A 19,979-nucleotide genomic window follows, 5' to 3' on the forward strand; every position below is an offset into this window, starting at 1 on the left:
CAACTGAAGAAAAGTGCTGCTGGCTCTTTGTTTCAAAACGGCCAATTTTATGTTCGATATATTTTCATATGCCAATGCTTACAAGCTTCCTAAACTTCTCTTTTGTGTAAACGTGAATTTGTGTAATGTTTTAGATAATGTTCTATGTATGAATTCTAACTTGGAAGTTTTAGTGTATTGAAGGTCCTCATAGGACAGTGGGGTAGTCTAGTGGTTAAAGCGTTGGCTCGTCACGCTGAAGACCTGGGTTCGAATCCCTAAATGGGTACAACGTGTGAAGCCCATTTCTGGTGTCCCCTGCCGTGATGTTGCTGGAATATTGCTAAAAGCGGCGTAAAACCAAACTCAGTCAGTCAGTCAGTCATAGGACAGGGTACAAGAGTAGAAAATGTAACATATCTGGCACCATAAAACACCGTATATTGGTACATAGAAAACTGTTCACAATCAGTTCAAATGTAAACAAGCGTAAAAGAGTGTTAGGAACTTTACACAGATTATATTGAAAATGTAAAAATAAACATTTGGTATTTGGTTGAGTGAGTGTGTTTTGTTTTACGCCGCTTTAAGCAATATCTGTTGCTTTTATGGAATCCTATGCAATAAATCTCCTAACTTATCTTATCAGGGACACCAGAAATGGTCTTCACACATATTGTACCTGTGTGGGGAATCGAACCAATGTCGTTGGCATGATGAGCAAACGCTTTAACCACTAGGCTACCCCACCCCCTTGGGTACATGGCATTGTAAATACTTTTTAATCAGAATCAAATAGAAATGTCTGGAGAGAAGTTGAAAACTATTAAGTATTCTTGTTTTCGCAGAAATCGGAGCGACGACAACAACATGCCACCAAAGAAACCGAGTTTCTTCGACTCAAGCGATCTCGCCTTGGTGTGGATGACTTTGAACCCCTCAAGGTTATCGGCAGAGGTGCTTTTGGCGAGGTAAGTGTCCTATATTAAGAGGACCATTTTTCTTTGTTCCAAGTAGGTTCTTATCTGCAGCTTGTTCCAGTTGAGATTTTGCAGCCATGGCTATACTGTTAAACTATAGACTACAGTAACTAATCTCGACTGACCATGTGTATTGCCCTCCTTGTATAGCCATGTGTGTGTCCTTTAACCCACACAGGCAGAGCTTGCCCTGGCACGAATGCTAATGAGCAGTATTATAACCACAGTTTCGTATATATGTTGACACTAAACAAGCAGGGTTATAGCCACAGTTTCGTATATATGTTGACACTAAACAAGCAGGGTTATAGCCACAGTTTCGTATATATGTTGACACTAAACAAGCAGGGTTATAGCCACAGTTTCGTATATATGTTGACACTAAACAAGCAGGGTTATAGCCACAGTTTCGTATATATGTTGACACTAAACAAGCAGGGTTATAGCCACAGTTTCGTATATATGTTGACACTAAACAAGCAGGGTTATAGCCACAGTTTCGTATATATGTTGACACTAAACAAGCAGGGTTATAGCCACAGTTTCGTATATATGTTGACACTAAACAAGCAGGGTTATAGCCACAGTTTCGTATATATGTTGACACTAAACAAGCAGGGTCATAGCCACAGTTTCGTATATATGTTGACACTAAACAAGCAGGGTTATAGCCACAGTTTTGTATATATGTTGACACTAAACAAGCAGGGTCATAGCCACAGTTTCGTATATATGTTGACACTAAACAAGCAGGGTTATAGCCACAGTTTCGTATATATGTTGACACTAAACAAGCAGGGTCATAGCCACAGTTGCATATAAATATTAACGCTTAAGACCCAATAAGCAGGATTATAGCTACGGTTTTGTATAAATATAATCACTTAACAGGGATAAATACGCCCCTCATCCATTAGCCACTGTCAAGAGGGACTCGTTGTTTCCCTCCAGAATCAAGTTCCTTGATCCACAAGTTCGAAATGAGCTGCAGTCTAGTGTATGTTTACATTTGTGTCTGTAATTAGGCTGATCCATAAGCCAACTGCACCCAGATCCTGCTGCCTAATCAAGATGTATTCACTATTTCACTGGACTAGTCACATGCCATCAATTGACTTACTATAATGTTCCCTGTGGAGAACTGAACCTGTAGGCTCTGCTCATCAGCTGGGCGAAGGCCTGGAGTAGTGAGCAGCATGGTGTAACACTGCTTAAGAGCGTAGATGAATAGGTTGTGATTCTACTGTTAACTGTTTGTGTGTACGATCATGATTTGGGAAAACTGATTAGTTCTTATGTAATTTACAATCTGCCCATACTGATTCTAGGGTAGTAGAGGTTCCTATTGCCATGTTGTATGCATCAACTGTTGAATATTAATGACAGCATAATATGATCTAGATGGTTATGTGTCATTATACCCCAGCTTTTGGATTCACTATTTCCCAGGACAAATGGTGACACTCACTCACTCACTCACTCACTCACTCACTCACTCACTCACTCACTCACACTCACTCACTCACTCACTCACTCACTCACTCACTCACTCACTCACTCACCTCACCCACCCACCTGCCACTCACTCCACTCACTCACTCACTCACTCACTCACTCACTCCACACCACTCACTCACTCACCCACCCACCTGTCACTCACTCACTCACTCACTCACTCACCCACCCACCCACCTGTCACCACTCACTCACCCACCCTCCCACTCACTCACTCACTCACTCACACATTTGACAACCACAATATACGCTACATGTAACTGCCACCTGCCCGTGTTGTTCTACCCGGAAGAATACACTATGCTCCAGCAAGTTAAATATCTGTGTGCAATTCAGCGTGATTCAGACGGTCTTGTATCAATCGGATGTGTAAATACAGGGCTGCATGATGGTGTTTGTGTAGTCCATGTGTACGTCCTTGCAAGCCAGTGAATAGCGGCATGGCTTGTCGAGTCACGCTGAGCTGCTCCAGTATCAACAATGAAGCCTTTTAAGCTTTGCAGATACAACTGGGCATGTCACTGCATCAGTTAGTGTACGCCACTGTTAGTGGCTGCTACCAGGACCATGTCAGTGGTCTGTTGGGGCAGTGGGGTAGCCTAGTGGTTAATGCATTTGCTCATCACACCAAAGGCCCGGTTCGATTCCCCACATGGGTACAATGTGTGAAGCCTGTTTCTGGTGTCCATCGCTGTGATGTTGCTGGAATATTGCTAAAAGCTATATAAAACAATACTCACTCACTGTTGGAAATAGACCCCAGTGAGCAGAAAGAGGTTCAGTCCTTTGAAACATCATAGCAAAAGGAGTTAAATATGGTAGTTATTGTTTCCTTGGCTGGTGCTCGGCAACAAGGACTGGTCAGCTCGATGTCAGTATCCTATATACCATTAATTCGCAACTAACAGGAAAATTTGATTTCTTGGTCAACTGAGCAAGATTGAAATCTTTAATACCAGGGTGATACTAGCTCCCTCACTGAAGATAATGTGCCATGTTTCAGCCAGGCAAAGATGTCTTCCAGGCAGCCATTATTAAGCTTTTAAATAAACCCTTATAAATGGAAAGAGAAATCTGTCCATTATCCTGTCCACACAGTCCCATGTGGTATTTATCTTGCTCTCCAGTCAGAGTGCAAAGTTCTTTAACTACTTTGTGCAGTTTTCATTTGATGACATGGTTACCGCTAACTCTTTTCAAAGGTTGACTCCAAAATTCTTTATCCTTCATTTTCATGTCATGGTTTCTTCAGTGTCAAGAGTTTGTTTGTACCATTGTTCAGTATTTCCGGCCTTGAAAGAGTAGGACAGATTTTATAGGTTGTTCAGCGGTTGGTCGGACCACCTGAAAATTCACCAACAGTCTTCTTTGATTGGATGATTTACTCATAAATCTCTCCCTGTTCGAATTCTTGAGTGATATTTCATAAATCTCTTGGAGCATTTGTGCAGGTGTTTCTGTATCATCTTGCTGTAATTGCCTGCTTGAAACCCTTCAAGATTTATTGCTCAAAGTGTCAGAATAGTGCCCTAGCTTGATGAGTTGTGAAATTCCAAGCTTTTTTTATACAACAGGTGTCTTAGCTTGTGACGAACCAGTTGCACATTGACAGTCATTGCAGGGACGTTTGTCAACTCAGATCTTATTGCTTTTTGAAAAGAATAAACGTATGACGTAACAAGATTTTTTTGTCAATTACAAACCTGTTATACAGTTTCATCTACGTCACTATAATGATATTTATATCTAGGCGGTTCCTTTTGCACCTTAGTTAGAAAGGCATTGAGTTTTCCCACCTGCCCATATATGCAGAATATAGTCATACATTTGACAGACATTTTGGACAGGTGTTTGGCATATGATGTTTTGTGAACTTTTCTTTTTCTGCTTCCATTATTTATCAATTCTATTATTTTTCCTTATCCTGACTCATGAGGTCAGCAATAAGCATGAGTCAGGATAAGTATAACATATCAATTTTATTCAGAAAATTACATATTTTTCCTTATCATGACTCATGCTTATTGCTTACCTCATGAGTCAGGATAAGTATAAAATATCAATTTTATTCAGAAAATTACATATTTAGGGATCGTAATTAACCAAGAGGTCTTCTCGGCTGAATACTGATATAATATAGAGATACTCGCTTTTAGGATACCTTGAACATTAGCAAAACTGGTCTGGACTAGTAGGCTTGTACTTATTTCCATCCCTGTTTATCACCTAGAAACCTGTTTCCTGTACATTCCCTAGGATATTACCTATGTCTGATAATCAACAATATGGATATAAAAGTAAGGCAATGTAAACTACATGGCTGGGACGGTATTTACTTTCACGCACTGATGAAATAAACAACAGCTTAATCACAATGTCAATGAAGGCTTCATGATCATATTTCATGACATTGACAGTTTGTGTTGTATATATCGCATGGCATGGCTATGTATCGCATATCGCATGTGATATGAACACGGCCTGTTTTATATGTTGACAATGGGATAAATGCAATAGGAAGGTTACTTTAGCCAATGGGAAGGAAGAAGGGAATTACAGCTCATTGCTGATTGTATATGGTGGTGTGTATATTTCACATTATTTCCTGATGTTACATGATGTATGTGCAGCGTGTCATGGACTGATACTAATTTGCAGAGGGCAGGGAAGTATAGGGAAGGGAGGGGCATGTTTTCCAAGCAACATACGTTTTAGTGTTTCTGTAATTAGATGCACTGTGCAAGATATATTGTATACATTTACCTATTGTTACTGAATATGAGACTGAAGACAATGGAGGATGCCCTTATATCCAGAACATCATCTTGTTGTTCAGATCGTCTGGAAGAATGGGTGGTGTGGTGGCCTAGTGGTAAACGCAAATGCTCATCACCCCAAAGACCAGGGTTCACTCACTTGCTCACTCACTCACTCACTCACTCACCTGTTTGTCCCTAGTTTGTTTCCGCCCCCTAACCCCTCCCCTTCCCAGAAGACCACAAATTTCACTTATTTCGCTCTCTATAAAGATGTGACTGGCACAATGTACATAATCCAGGTCTTTGGCTTGACAAGCAAATGCTTTAGCCAAAAGGCTACCTAATCACTCTTGTCTTGTGTGAAAGGAGAGAGTTATGGATATGAGATAATTGTGGGGTGAAAGGAGAAAGTTGTTTGGTTGAAGAAAATACTTGTTGGATGCAAGAAATTTGAAAAAGTGATTATGTTAAGGGAGCTTTCATTTTTAGTTTAAGATAGGTGCACTCAGCTTGTAGCTGGGAAAAGAGAGTTATCATTTAAAGGGAGGTAGCCTAAGGAGATTTAATGGCCAGGAATATCTTTGGACTAAAGCTGCATCTGGTGAAAACGTTATGGTATTTACTGGTGAGGGGCTAAAGGTGGGGAGAATGTACATAGTTCCTGCTAGTCAGTAGGTATGGGTGGAAGGAAAGGGGAGAATGTGATGGAAGGATTATGGAGGTCAGTCATCGTATTTGTCAGCTGGTTCCCACATGCCCCCACAAGACAGTACTGGCAGAATTTAACCCTCCCGGTGTTAAGCTGTTTGATTCAGATGGAGATAACTCACCCAAAGACTGACTGACTAAGTTTGGTTTTAAGCCGCTTTTAGCAATATTCCAGCAATATCACAGCGGGGGACACCAGAAATGGGCTTCACTCATTGTACTCATGTGGGGATTCGAACCCGGGTCTTTGGCGTGACGAGCCAACGCTTTAACCACTAGACTACGCCACCGCCCCACTCACCCAAAGACATATATTCATTGTTACAAGATACAGGTTATTTACTGTGCAAACGTACCATTCAGAGACAGTGACAATATTCGGGAAAACTAGATAAACCCGATACATATATAACAGAAACAATACATATACTAATAGAAATATTTATAATGACCTTGGATTTTCTAGAGATCTTTTAACTTTGGGTGAAGTTGTATATATGATAGAAGATTATTTCTATGCTATCCAGCTCATGATTTTTAAAAAGGAGGCTTAATTTGACTGTGAAGGGAAAGGGAATAAGGAGTGTCTTACATCTGAATATATAGTTCAAGACATGAAATAGAGTTTTTCATCCTCAAGGACTGAGCATTGATCACAGACGGTCCTCCAAAGATGTAGGTGGTCTTGTTCTTCACCCAGTCCAACTTTTGGTCTGTGATCACTCTGTCTTAGGTTAGTGAAGTGGGTACAATGTGTTTTATTTTATCATGCTGTATTCTATACATTCAAGTTGGAGGTGCTGTTTTACTGGGCTTTTTATCATTAGATGAAACACCTAGAACAAGCGGGGTTGGTCTAAGTTAACGCTCATCACATACCGCACGTGCATTTGTTTCCATCTACTGCGCTTATCCCCTTGTAATACAAACCAATAATAGCGATTTGAATCTATGATCGTTTGTTAAACAACTTTTATCCTAAGTTGAATAAAATTCTGAGATTTAAATGTTCATTTGGCAAGGTAAAATTATGAGGATTCACAATCTTAATTTCACTAAATTTGATTTACTTTTTTGTTTAAAGTGAAATTCATCGGTACGTTTTCACTGCAAACAGACTATAGTATTAGGCTCCGTCTGTCCGTCCATCCGTCCGAATTGGAATATCTTAAGAACCGTTGACTGGATTCTTTTCATATTTGGTACCTAGGTTCATGACAGTAAAAGAAAGGTCCCAGTTAGGTTTGGTGACCTTGACCTTCATTTCAAGGTCACAAGGGGACTTTAACGTTTTACCCTTGTCAGCGAGATATCTCAAGAACAGTTCACTGGATTTTCTTCATATTTAACACCAAGCTTTATCTAGGGAAGGCACAGGGCCCAGTCTATTTTGGTGACCTTCACCTTTTTTTAAAAGTCATGGCGACACTCTGAAGATTTCAGCATGTTAAGCTGCATGTTAAGCTTGCCAGCGAGATATCTCAAGAACCATTCACTAGAGTTTCTTCATATATGACACCAAGCTTCATCTGGGGAAGGTGCAATGCCCAGTCGATTTTGGTGACCTTCACCTAATTTTCAAGGTCACGGCAACACTTTGAAGACTTCAGCATGTTAACCTGCATGTAAAGATTGTCAGCGAGATATCTCAAGAACCATTCACTGGACTTTCTTCATATATGACACCAGGCTCTATCTAGGGAAGGCATAGAGCCCAGTCAATTTTGGTGACCATCACTCAATTTTCAAGGTCATGGCGACACTTTGCATGTTAAGCTGTATGTTAAGCTTGTCAGCGAGATATCTCAAGAACCATAAACTGGACTTTCTTCATATTTGACACCAAGCTTCATCTGGGGAAGGTGCAAGGTCCAGTCGATTTTGGTGACCTTCACGTAATTTTCAAGGTCACGGCGACACTTTGAAGATTTCAGCATGTTAGACTGCATGTTAAGATTTTCAGCGAGATATCTCATGAACAGTTCACTGGATTTTCTTCATAGACTTTCAAGACTTCCCTTGAATGTTTTTCAATAAGCAATTTCTTTCTTACTATTTTTGCATATTTCATACACTAAGACATTCATGTCAAGGTCAAAGTGAGTCTTGAAAATATTTGTACGTTTGAATAACTACAGATCAAGATATCAAGAGAGGTTGACTGGTCATGTTTTTGTTTACGTTTAACTTCATCTTAAATTATTACCTTCACTTTCATTACTTTTAAGTTTGATTTGATAATTTGTGGCGGGGGATTATGTCACCCTAGTGACAATGCTTGTTTGGTTTGTCTTAAATTTGTAAACGTTGTTGTTTTGGGCTGGAACTAAGCCCAGACAAGTTTTGTTTATGTTGATGGTATCCCTAGGGGTATCCTCAGGGCTGGTAGAATTTCAAACGTTTTAGATGGATATTGATGTCTGGTATCACTGTTCCATCTTGTGGACATTTTTGGTTAATTACGTTCATTGATTATTACGTTCTTAAAGATCGTCTGTTGGAACAAGCAGTTCAACTAACATAGGTCTTATCCTATCTTCATGATCTTGGAGAGTAGACTCTTTTCTCAAATCAGTAGTTCAACTCCCTGATCCCCTTAGTACGAGGTTTCAATTACTTTTGCAAAACCAGATAATGGTAGTTTAGTCATCAGAGATTTCATGCTGTTAACTCCACCAGCCCCCACTCTGGATGAAGAGTATGTCAACCAGTACTGCAAGAGATATCTCAATGCAATCTATATAAGCCATTGGCCACATGTGAGTACTGGTTATGTTTATCAGTAACATGTTGGTCAACAGATCATCTCTCCACAAACCACAGACTGATTCACCCCAAAATAAAGCAGTGAAGAACAGCCAGGTTGCTTGGAGGATGCTGTCTTGGCTAACCTACCAGTACAGCCACACAAATCTTAGACTTTAAAAGTCATGTGTATACCAGGGGGGATGGTGTGATGTTAGGACTGTACTACAGCTCAGTGAATTATGGTGTAGGATTTAGTTGGTGTGCGTGTGCATGTATGCCTGTGTGTGAGACAGACAGACAGACAGACGGAGACTGAGATATTTTCTATGGGACATGGCTTTGACTGAGGATGACTATTTTGGCCTTTAAAACATGTTGCGTAACAGAGGTACAGATAAGCTGCATATCTGCGTAAATTACGCAAATGTTTATGTGAAAACTCAATTCCTCAATTCAAGTACGCTTGAACTTTTGTAAATACTCAATAAGTTTGATCTTACATGCGTACACACAAAAATGTGATACAGATTACCAAGGACAGATCCAATAACTGACTGAGGTATATTGAAAGATTCTATTTCCGCACATGAACTTGGCAACTTGCAGTCTTTCTTATTGTTTCTCATATTACAGATCAAATATATATAACAAACACGTAAACCAACATTTAAACTTGATTATATTTTTACAATTAATGAAAAATGGCAAAATACCCAAATGAGTTTGAGTGAGGTGGGTACAATCTATTTATTTACTCAAAAGAAAATTAGGATACCCAATTGAGATGAACACAAGCGAGTACTCGACTCAATGACCCAAAACGTTATCTGTAGCTCTGGAGTAACATAACTATAGTGCAACAAATTTACATGATATTTTACAGGTCAAATCAACTAATGTAAGGGAGTATAATGTATATGTACTATGAGATTTGTAGTATTCATAAACACATATTGTACGTTGAACAGAGATTTCTAATGATTACTCAAAATATTTTATTGCCTGCCTTTAGAGAATGTGGTGTTTCAATACATTTAGTTCCAATGAATTATTTAAGTGGTTGATTCTGGGTACGTCATATTTCTTAGTAGTCATGGAAACCTTTAATAAGCCCTGTCAGTTACTTCCTTTCGCGATTGTGAGATATTTGAGTTGCCAATTGTTGAATGTTGACACTCGTAACCTGCCAGTTAACTCCCAATGTATTTTTTCTGTTAGTCATGCATGACTCACTGATCTCTTCCTAATTTGTTAAGCTGTCAGGTTATGGACTCAATTTATCACATGTATGGTTGCCAGTGTGCGTGGTTGCCAGGGTTCTAGAAGTCATGTTAAACAGGCAAATTGATCTAATTACAGCGTCTATTTGTCTTGTATGTACCAAATAACATAAAATATTTTGTATTCTGGTGCCAAATGTGAGGATGTTATTGCTGGCTCAGGATTCCACCCCGTGATCAACACTTGTATAGTGTATGATGTGTACAGGAAGTGAGGCTCCTCCACTTAGTAGCAGTATGAAGAAAACTCCCCTACGGTTCATCACTGAGACTGATACAGCTAACCTGGGTTATTCATTTCCTTAAAAAATTAATCTTAATCGAAGGCTTCAGACATTACTTTACAGGAGCTGCTGGCGGTGAACCATACTGGTTTGATCCATTCCCAAGAGTTATACAGTATTCAGAACAGTAATTGAGTAACTACAGGGAATATTAGATGGTGTAGGAGGAAGGCACGTAGTAATTAGTTATAGACATTTGAAAGATCAAGGATCATAATCAGCAAATCTGGGATTCAAACCTACAATCATAGGGCAAAATTAACTTATGGCTTAGACTAATGAGTTGATGACGATGGTAGTATTGATGATACTGGTGGTTGTCATAATGAGATGATGATGACATTGGTGTTTGTCATAATGAGATAATAATGATACTGGAGGTTGTCATAATGAGATAATAATGATACTGGTGGTTGTCATAATGAGATAATAATGATACTGGTGGTTGTCATAATGAGATAATAATGATACTGGTGGTTGTCATAATGAGATAATAATGATACTGGTGGTTGTCATAATGAGATGATAATGATACTGGTACTGGTGGTTGTCATCATAATTAGATAATAATGATACTGGTGGTTGTCATAATGAGATAATAATGAGATAATAATGATACTGGTGGTTGTCATAATGATATAATAATGAATGGAGGTTGATGAGATAATAATGATACTGGTGGTTGTCATAATGAGATGATAATGATACTGGTGGTTGTCATAATTAGATAATAATGATACTGGTGGTTGTCATAATGAGATAATAACGTTACTGGTGGTTGTCATAATTAGATAATAATGATACTGGTGGTTGTCATAATGAGATAATAACGTTACTGGTGGTTGTCATAATTAGATAATAATGATACTGGTGGTTGTCATAATGAGATAATAATGATACTGGTGGTTGTCATAATGAGATGATGATGACGACGACGATGATGATGACGACGGTAATTATATTGGTGGTTGTCATAATGAGATGATGATGATGACGATGACTATGATGATGACGGTAATTATATTGGTGGTTGCCATAATGAGATAAAGAGTGTGATGATAATGATGTTGATAGGGGTGATGTGGTCTTAAGTAATGTGATGGTCTGAAGATTCAATCCAGTCATCGACCTGGAACCCCCCTTGTTGTTGCCATGCTGATTGTTCTGCTGCTCCTGTAGTTAACATATTGATCCGTATCAAGCTCTGGTTTACTGCCTGGTGGATCTATCAAATGGCAGATGACATTTCATAAAATGCACCCTCTTCAGTAATTACATCTTCCACATCTCAATCAAATGTAGTTCACCTCAAAACAACAAAGACGTAATGTATTACTTTGTGAACAGCCCATTCTTGACAGAATTGCCTGATGGTCACCATTTCATGAATAATTTAACCTCGTTATCTACATTAACCTGCTTCATGCTTCCGGGTGAGCTGGTTGTAATGAGGCTTGGAACTTCTCTGCTGGATGCAGGAAGCTGATGATGTAATGCTGTCATTAGTGTATACTGTTGCTATGGCAACTACACCAGCCTATCACAAGCACCTGCTACTTGATAAAAGCCACCAGTAGTATTCATTAACAAAATAGGAAGAAAACTGTGTTGAGATCATGCCAGGCAATGGTTCTGGTGTGACGGGAAGTCAGTGGTTTCAATGCATCAGTCATGGCAAACTGTTGTCAAGACAATAGGAAATATGCAGACTAGAGTTATGGCTTTCTTTTGTTGCAGATATTGATTGATCAGGGAAGTGGTTTGAATGGAATTGGCGATTCCTTCATGGAACTTTCACAAGCCCAGGCTGGCCATATGGGGTCACTTAAAGGATTGGGTTGTATAGACTGTCTGACTTGGCTACCCGTGAAGGTCCGGGTTAGAATATTGATCTTCAGTAACCCATGCTTGTCGAAGAGGCGACTAACGGGATCGGGTGGTCAGGCTCGCTGACTTGGTTAACAAATGTCATTGTTTCCCAATTGCGCAGATCGATGCTCATGCTGTTGATCACTGGATTGACTGGTCCAGACTCGATTATTTACAGACTGTCGCTATATAGCTGACATATGGCTGAGTGCGGCGTAAAACTATACTCATTCACTCTAACTTGGTTGAGTGTGTGTCATTGTACCATTACTGTGAATCGTTACTCATAAGATCAATCACCAGATTGTCCGATACAGAAGGGATATTGCTGAGTGTGGCATCATAGAAACAAATGTTTTTGTGTTTCGGTTTATCTTCATGTTTTGATAGCGTAGATTGTCGGTCAAACCATTAACCACTGGTTTGCCAGAGACTAGTTGTACGTGATATAGACTGGTTATTAAGCTAGCAACTAGTTATAGAAACTATAGGCTTGTTATACACGCTACAGACTGGTTATTAAGCTAGCGACTAGTTATAGAACCTATAGGCTGGTTATACTAGCTATGGACTAGTTATACAAGCTATGGACTAGTTATGACACTAGAGATTAAGTTATACAGGCTGTAGACAGGTTTTAAAGGTAGAGACTAGTTATTCAAACTATAGTCTAGTTATTCAAGCTATAGACTGGTTATACATGCTATAGAATGGTTATAAAGGTAGAGACTAGTTATACAGGCTGTAGATTGGTTTTAATGCTAGAGACTAGTTATTCAAACTATCGTCTTGTTATTTAAGCTATAGACTGGTTATACATGCTATAGACTATTTGTACCAGCTGCCATGGTATAGCTCATAATAGCCGCATCTTTGGTGGAATACAGACATATTTTTCTCCCGCAACATGTTGCTGAGATTTACATGAGGCAGATAGGTTGAAGTCGCAGTGTGATATATGGGATAAGTTGCTGTAAATCAGTTGACCTTCCCGGATATTATATTGTTATGTGGGCACTTCAGTGTCCAGTGTATGTGACTACAGTCCAGGGGAAACCACAAGAGGGGTAATCAACCAGCATCACTTTTATGGCTTTATGTGTTTATAGTGGATGCTGTCAGTAGGATTATCCATAATTTATGGTTTTATAATGGATAAGATACAAACAGAGTTCAGCCACCTCTGGTGGTTGTAGCTCCGCCTGTGTTAACCTGGGGTCAGCTATAACAAGCCTTGTTAATCATCCGTGGGATCTGAGGAAGCCAGGGATAAAGAACTGTACAGGATGCTTACAGGGGGAGGGGGACTTCGGTTAACCCTTGCTGTGATTCCGCTCAATATTTCTCTTCTAAATATGCGGGCGGTGGGGTAGCCTAATGGTTAAAGCGTTGGCTCATCAAGCCGAAGACCCGGGTTCGAATCCCCCCATGGGTACAATGTGTGAAGCCCATTTCTGGTGTCCCCCGCCGTGATGTTGCTGGAATATTGCTAAAAGCGGCGTAAAACCAAACTCAGTCAGTCAGTCAGTCAGTCTTCTAAATATGCACATACTAGTTAACTTTTAGTTGAATCCTTAGAAGCAGTTTATTTTTTGTTGTTGACACTTTTAATTAATTGAAATGTTTTCATTTTTATATTCTTTAAACATTACTGAATTGTAATCTCTCATAATGTCAGTATTAATGGTGGAAGATTTTACCTCTGGAGTGACCTGGGCCCCGTTTCACAAAGCTCTCGTAGCACTACAACTATCTTAAGTCAGTGTTACAGTATAGGAGGTACAAATGCTACAAGAAAAGTTACGAGATCTTCGGCTTATGAGAGCTTTGTGAAACAGGGCCCAGGAAGCTACTCCTTTGAATGGAATCAGGGAATCGTGCAGTGAAGAGTAATATATAGTTTTAAATATATTTATTTAAGTTTACACAAAGAGTTGGTTAGAAAGACTTCTTAGTCTTCTTGTCCAATTTGGGCTCTTCATATCATTGTTAGTAGACTTTGGTGTTATTCTCTGGACTACTATCAGCAGAACTTATTACTATTAGACTAGGGGCGGTGGGGTAGCCTAGTGGTTAAAGCGTTGGCCCATCACGCCGAAGACCCGGGTTCGAATCCCCACATGGGTACATTGTGTGAAGCTCATTTCTGGTGTCCCCCGCTGTGATATTGCTGGAATATTGCTAAAAGCGGCGTAAAACCAAACTCACTCACTCACTATTAGACTAAACAGAGTTTTACTAAACTCTGGCTGGCTTCATCCTTGTGGCTTAAGTCACAGACAGCATAGGATGATTCTATAGAAGAGAATTAAGGAACACTGAAGCCTCTTAAATTAGAGCTCAAAGGGGAATGTGTATGGGCTGTTAGAGCTGAGAATGGAATAATGGTGATTGTTTTGTAGAATAATAAGCTGCAGGGTCTGTAAGTGAGACAACACATCAACATTACAGCAAGGGTTAACATGATAGTGGGAAGCCTCCAGCCTCTTGGAACTAATGCTCCCCCAGGATCAGACTAAACACTGTGGTCAGTTTGTGTGTGCGAGGTGGCCAAGTGTTACTGATGACTTGACCAGCTGACTAGATACTAATAGGGGGAACACTTGCTCACATGTTTACATGTGGTCTGGGGCAGCAGTTGGATGCATGATAGGCTTGAAGTGGCCAGACAACAGGAACAGAACAATACACACGGGGCATTCAGGGAATAATACACTTAGGATGATGGTCTTGAAGTAGATTGCTGCCACTTTGAAGAAGATGATAACGTCTTCATGGCATCTGTGAAGATTGGGTGGCATTATGGAAACAATTTGAACTTAAAGAGAGACAATGCTTGTTGACCTGCTTCCACGCTAGATCTTGATGTTGAACATAGTTCCATGTGTGAAGCGACATTGCCAGTCCAATTAATGTTGTTTAGTGCTGCCTTTAAATGGTCAATAAAATTTGGAACAAAAACACCAGGTGTGGACATCATTGGTAAAATCCAACTAGTCTGCTGTACATGTAAATTTTTTTGTGGTCCTGGGCCTAGATTTTCGAAGCTCTCTTAGCGCTAAGATAGTTGTAGGTTAATGTTAATGTATGTCACTTACGACAATCTTAGCGCTAAGAGAGCTTCGAAAATCTAGGCCCAGATAAGCACGGTTCCACTGTATTAGCAAAACCCACATTCCTCTCCAGTTCTGAAATACAGTATAGGTTATGAGAAGCACCTATGTTTTAGAGACTTCTAGAGACTGATGTGTTATTCCTGGAGTGCACTATTCAGTGTAATAAATGCCTTTGTCCCTGTTTCAGGTACGCTTGGTTCAGAAGAAGGACACTGGTCATGTCTATGCAATGAAGATTCTTCGCAAGATAGATATGTTGGAGAAAGACCAGGTACGGAGATTCTGACAAGTCTTGACATCATACAGACAGGGAATTGGGGGAAAAGTGTATAATGTGTACCGTGACGAAACTGGGTATATATCAACGCTGAAATATTTTGAAATAACCTGTTTGCATTATTTCCTCATGTTGTGGGATTTAGTAATGGGTAGGAATTGTTAGCAATGAATGGGACTTGTTAGCAAGGAATGTGACGTGTTAGCAATGAATGAGACTTGTTAGCAATGAATGAGACTTGTTAGCAATGAATGTGACGTGTTAGCAATGAATGAGACTTGTTAGCAATGAATGTGACGTGTTAGCAATTGAATGAGACTTGTTAGCAATGAATGTGACGTGTTAGCAATGAATGAGATGTGTTAGCAATGAATGTGACGTTGTTAGCAATGAATGAGACTTGTTAGCAATGAATGTGACGTGTTAGCAATGAATGAGACTGGTTAGCAATGAATGTGACATGTTAGCAATGAATGAGACTGGTTAGCAATGAATGTGACGTGTTAGCAATGAATGTGACTTGTTAGCTATGAATAGGACTTTAGCAATTGACAACTTCTTTTAAATGAGTTTGACTTGTTAGCAATTTGTATGAGTATGTAGCAATGTGTAGAACTAGTTAGCCATTAGTTGGGCTTGTTAGCAATGTGTAGGCCAAGTTAGCAATGAGTATGACTTAAGGGTAGGACTAGGGTAGGACTTGGGAAGAGCTTGCTAGCATGAATAGCAGTGGATAAGTGATTTATTGGTAATATGTAAAATTGCTTCTGATATGTAACACTAGTTTGATGTAATGTTGTTCAGGAAACAATGATTCTTGGACATTGTTTTGATGGCAAACCTTGTGTTGCAGGTGGCACATGTCCGGGCTGAGAGGGACATTCTCGTGGAAGCTGATCACCAGTGGGTGGTGAAGATGTACTACTCCTTTCAGGATGGCCTGAATCTCTATCTCATCATGGAGTTCCTTCCTGGAGGTAGGCCAAGGACCACACGACCAACAGTGTCCACAGTGATGAAAATAGATATGAAAATAGATATGAAAGGGGTCCTTGTTTGTTACTAATAGCCACAATGATTAACATTTACTCTATGATGGCGCACTGTCAGAGAGAGCCTAGAGATAATATTATGACTGACAAATCCATGTACAATGACATGCAAGCAGCAGAGTAACTGAACCTGGCCACCTGAGGCAACTTACAGCCATCATGGTTTGCTGGGCATCTTTTCTAACCCAAAGTCCTCATAGGAAGTCAATGTCATCACCCTAATCTAAAATATTAAAAGATTTGAATTAGTCACCAGAATCCTATGTGAAAGCAACAAATTCCAAAGACCCCGAATACCACATGATTTGAAACTCTGCATTCCTGTAAGAAGCCTTTATCAGTGTTGTGATGGACCATGTCTTGGGGTGTTTTAGTGTTTCGTGTCCAGTGGACTTTTAATGTTTTCTTGGATAAGATTTATTGTGCTGTTTAGGTCGGACCCGGAAGCCTGTTATCATTAATGTATGGTGGGGTGATAGTACTTGTATAAACTGCTTGTACTTGATGTTAGGCAAGGACCAACAGATTTACACTACACAGGACCAAAAATTGGGAAATCGTAGTTGTTTGAAGTGTTCTGTGGTATTTGAATCTAGGGACCCCTAAATCTTGTAAGTTTAACATAGGGGCAGCAGGGATTGGGAAAGGCAGGGGCCATGGGCCATTTTGCACATTAGAATAAAAAATGGACCCTTAAGATTTTGAAGTTTACTACTGATACAAGGGCAGTGGCTCATTCTGAATTTAGAAAATGGCTAATAATCCTGAAAATGGCCCATTGTCAAAGTTCTCTATCCCAATCCCTGGGTCAGGTAGAGGGACTGTGCATATTTCAAACACTGCTATGCTTGGTAGTGTATAAATCATACTGATATGTCTCCAGTAGTCCTGCCAGACACAGGAATGTCTATACTCTGGTGTCTGCTGATTGCTATGATAGTCATGTCACGTCATGGGTAGGATGCCTTCATTCATGTCATGTGAGAATAGATGGCCTGCTGCAGTAAGTATTATAAATAGTCCGGACTCGGACGGTTTCAGTCCCTGCAATGTTTAGACATTGCTTATTCATACTGTAATATGTGTTCTCAGCATTCAAAATAGAGCATGGAAGTCCAGGGGTCCATGTCATTGTCCTCATGCTTGAAGTTAAACATTTATGGTTCCCTTGATACGAAAACATACCTCATGCTGTAAAAATCATGTTAGTGTGGAAAGTGTCCTGAGGACACCACTCTGTCAGTAGTATCAGTAATATGAGTACAGCGAGACCCTGCTAAACCAGGGTACTCTGCAGTGGAATCTTGCATCTAGATGAGTTGTTTGTCTGAAGTTGTGGCCTCACTATGCGTGTAGAGGTGTCTAGCAATCTGTATCCAGATAGATATGATTCCAGATCTATGGGGTCAAGACAACCAGGCTTTAGGCGTAAAAAAAATAATGTTGTGGTTCTGATTGCCCGACCGACCCTTGGATTCTGGTGCCGACCCTATCTTTTTTAGGCAGTATGAATGAAATAAGCTTTCAGATACCATTTGTTTTTTCCCATCACCGACGGACATCGGTCACTCTGATAGAGAAAGTCGACATGATGGCCGCAAGCTTGATTGAATAAACAATTGCACATTGATAAATGTGTTGTTAGTTTGTACTTTACTTCTTAAAAAAATGTTTAACAAAAAAAAAATCCTACCTACCCTAAAATTCAAAGAGGTGTAATCGGAACCACAACATTTTTTTATTTGGCCTTAGCTGTGTGTGTTTGTCGTCTCCCTTAAAGTTCTTGTCTTCCTAAATTGAGAGGATATTTAACATTGTATTTTAACTATAATGCAACTTTAACTATAATGTAAGGCAAGCATTGAATGAGCTTTATCTACAAAGCAATAACTTTACTTATAATTTTATGTGATAGCATGGGTTCGTAATTTCCATTCACAGCTGTGTTTCTGTGTATGACTAGATAAAACCTTGTTAGAGTAGGCTCTCATGAGAAGGAAAGTATCGCAATGAGGTAATCTAGTTATAAAGCATTCACTGAAAGCCCTGGTTCAATTTCCTATATTTGTATAATGTGTTAAGCCTACTTTTTTTTGTCCTGCTGTGAATTTGCCAGTATATGCTTAAAAACAGCATAAAACCTGACTGACTCACTCACTCAGAAGTGGTGACTTTGTTGTTGCAGGTGACATGATGACACTGTTGATGAAGAGAGACACACTGACAGAGGAGCAGACCCAGTTCTATGTCGCAGAATCTGTGCTGGCTATAGATTCTATACACAAGCTCGGCTTTATACACCGAGATATTAAACCAGATAATCTTTTAATGGATGCTAAGGTAATATATCGAACATAACATTATTATTCAGACCAATGAAACGTGAAAGGTTTTATGAGGCACATGTTGAAATATCATGTCCATTTTTGTGTAGAATGTTGTAATGGGGAGGACACATTTTGGAGATTTCAGTTGTAGTAACAATGAATATCTGAATCCGTAAAAGGATGTAAATGTTTTGAAAACTTGTTTCCTCACTTCGAAAACATCCTTAACAAACACATTGTAAGCTGGTATGACTTAACCAAGCGTGCAAGGGGCATGATGTGTCCTTTGTTGGTTAAATTATATGTCTGAAATGTCAGCCATATCCCATTTAGTGTGTTCAGTGGACTTGCATGGACTTCCTTCTTCATGGTCATGTATGTTTCGTGTCAATCAATATTCATGAGGGTAGGTCCAGAAGGTTACTTTTTGAACATGCAAGCTAGGCAGCAGAACACTGACAGACATATCCACTGCAGTGAGCAGAACATTCAGATGTACAATGTAGTGGCTTGTATTATCTAGGTGTGGTCCTGTTTGGAGGCATGTTCATTAGAGTGTGACATAGGGGCACCTGTTTCCTTATGTGTTTATGTACCACCTGGATGAATCAAAACACAATTTAAACTCAAGCTATCTCGGTTGTCTTTATGTCCTAATGTCAGACTTGATCTTCAGTGTGAAAGATATCATCATAGAGTGGGTTTAGTGAAATAAATTGTTGGCAACAGAAATGTTTGTAGTGTCTGATCATCCCTGAATGAACCTCCGATGTAAGACATGCCTTGTTCTCTCCATGCTGGTTCTATCTGATAGTTGGATAGCCTAGTGGTTGAAGCATTCACTTGTCACTCCAAAGACCCAGGTTCAATTCCCCATATGTGTACAATGTGTGAATCCCATGGTGGCATGACATTGCTAAAAGCAACTTGAAGAAACTAAACTCACACACTCATTCTATCTGATTGTGAGGACCTTAGTTGTTTGAAACAAAATCAACACATTTCTCAGTCAGAGATTAGGCATGCTCTTAGGCACATCACAGATGTTAGCTGTCTGGCTTTATTTGCTCTGCTTGTAGGGCAAG

The 19,979-nt window shown here is 39.7% G+C and overlaps 1 protein-coding gene across 1 annotated transcript in view; it reads left to right on the forward strand.

Moving 5' to 3' along the window:
- LOC124277767 (serine/threonine-protein kinase 38-like) overlaps nt 1-19,979 on the forward strand; it is a 66,421-nt gene that overhangs the window by 31,581 nt on the left and 14,861 nt on the right. Inside the window, 4 exon segments of the mRNA XM_046713501.1 lie at nt 828-950; nt 15,426-15,509; nt 16,369-16,492; nt 18,753-18,907. Of these exon segments, the coding sequence (XP_046569457.1) occupies nt 828-950; nt 15,426-15,509; nt 16,369-16,492; nt 18,753-18,907 (486 nt within the window).

The sequence above is a fragment of the Haliotis rubra genome, unplaced genomic scaffold, assembly GCF_003918875.1.
Source record: "Haliotis rubra isolate DU_JTF1 unplaced genomic scaffold, ASM391887v1 Scf227, whole genome shotgun sequence".
In the NCBI taxonomy this organism is placed as follows: Eukaryota; Metazoa; Mollusca; class Gastropoda; order Lepetellida; family Haliotidae; genus Haliotis; species Haliotis rubra.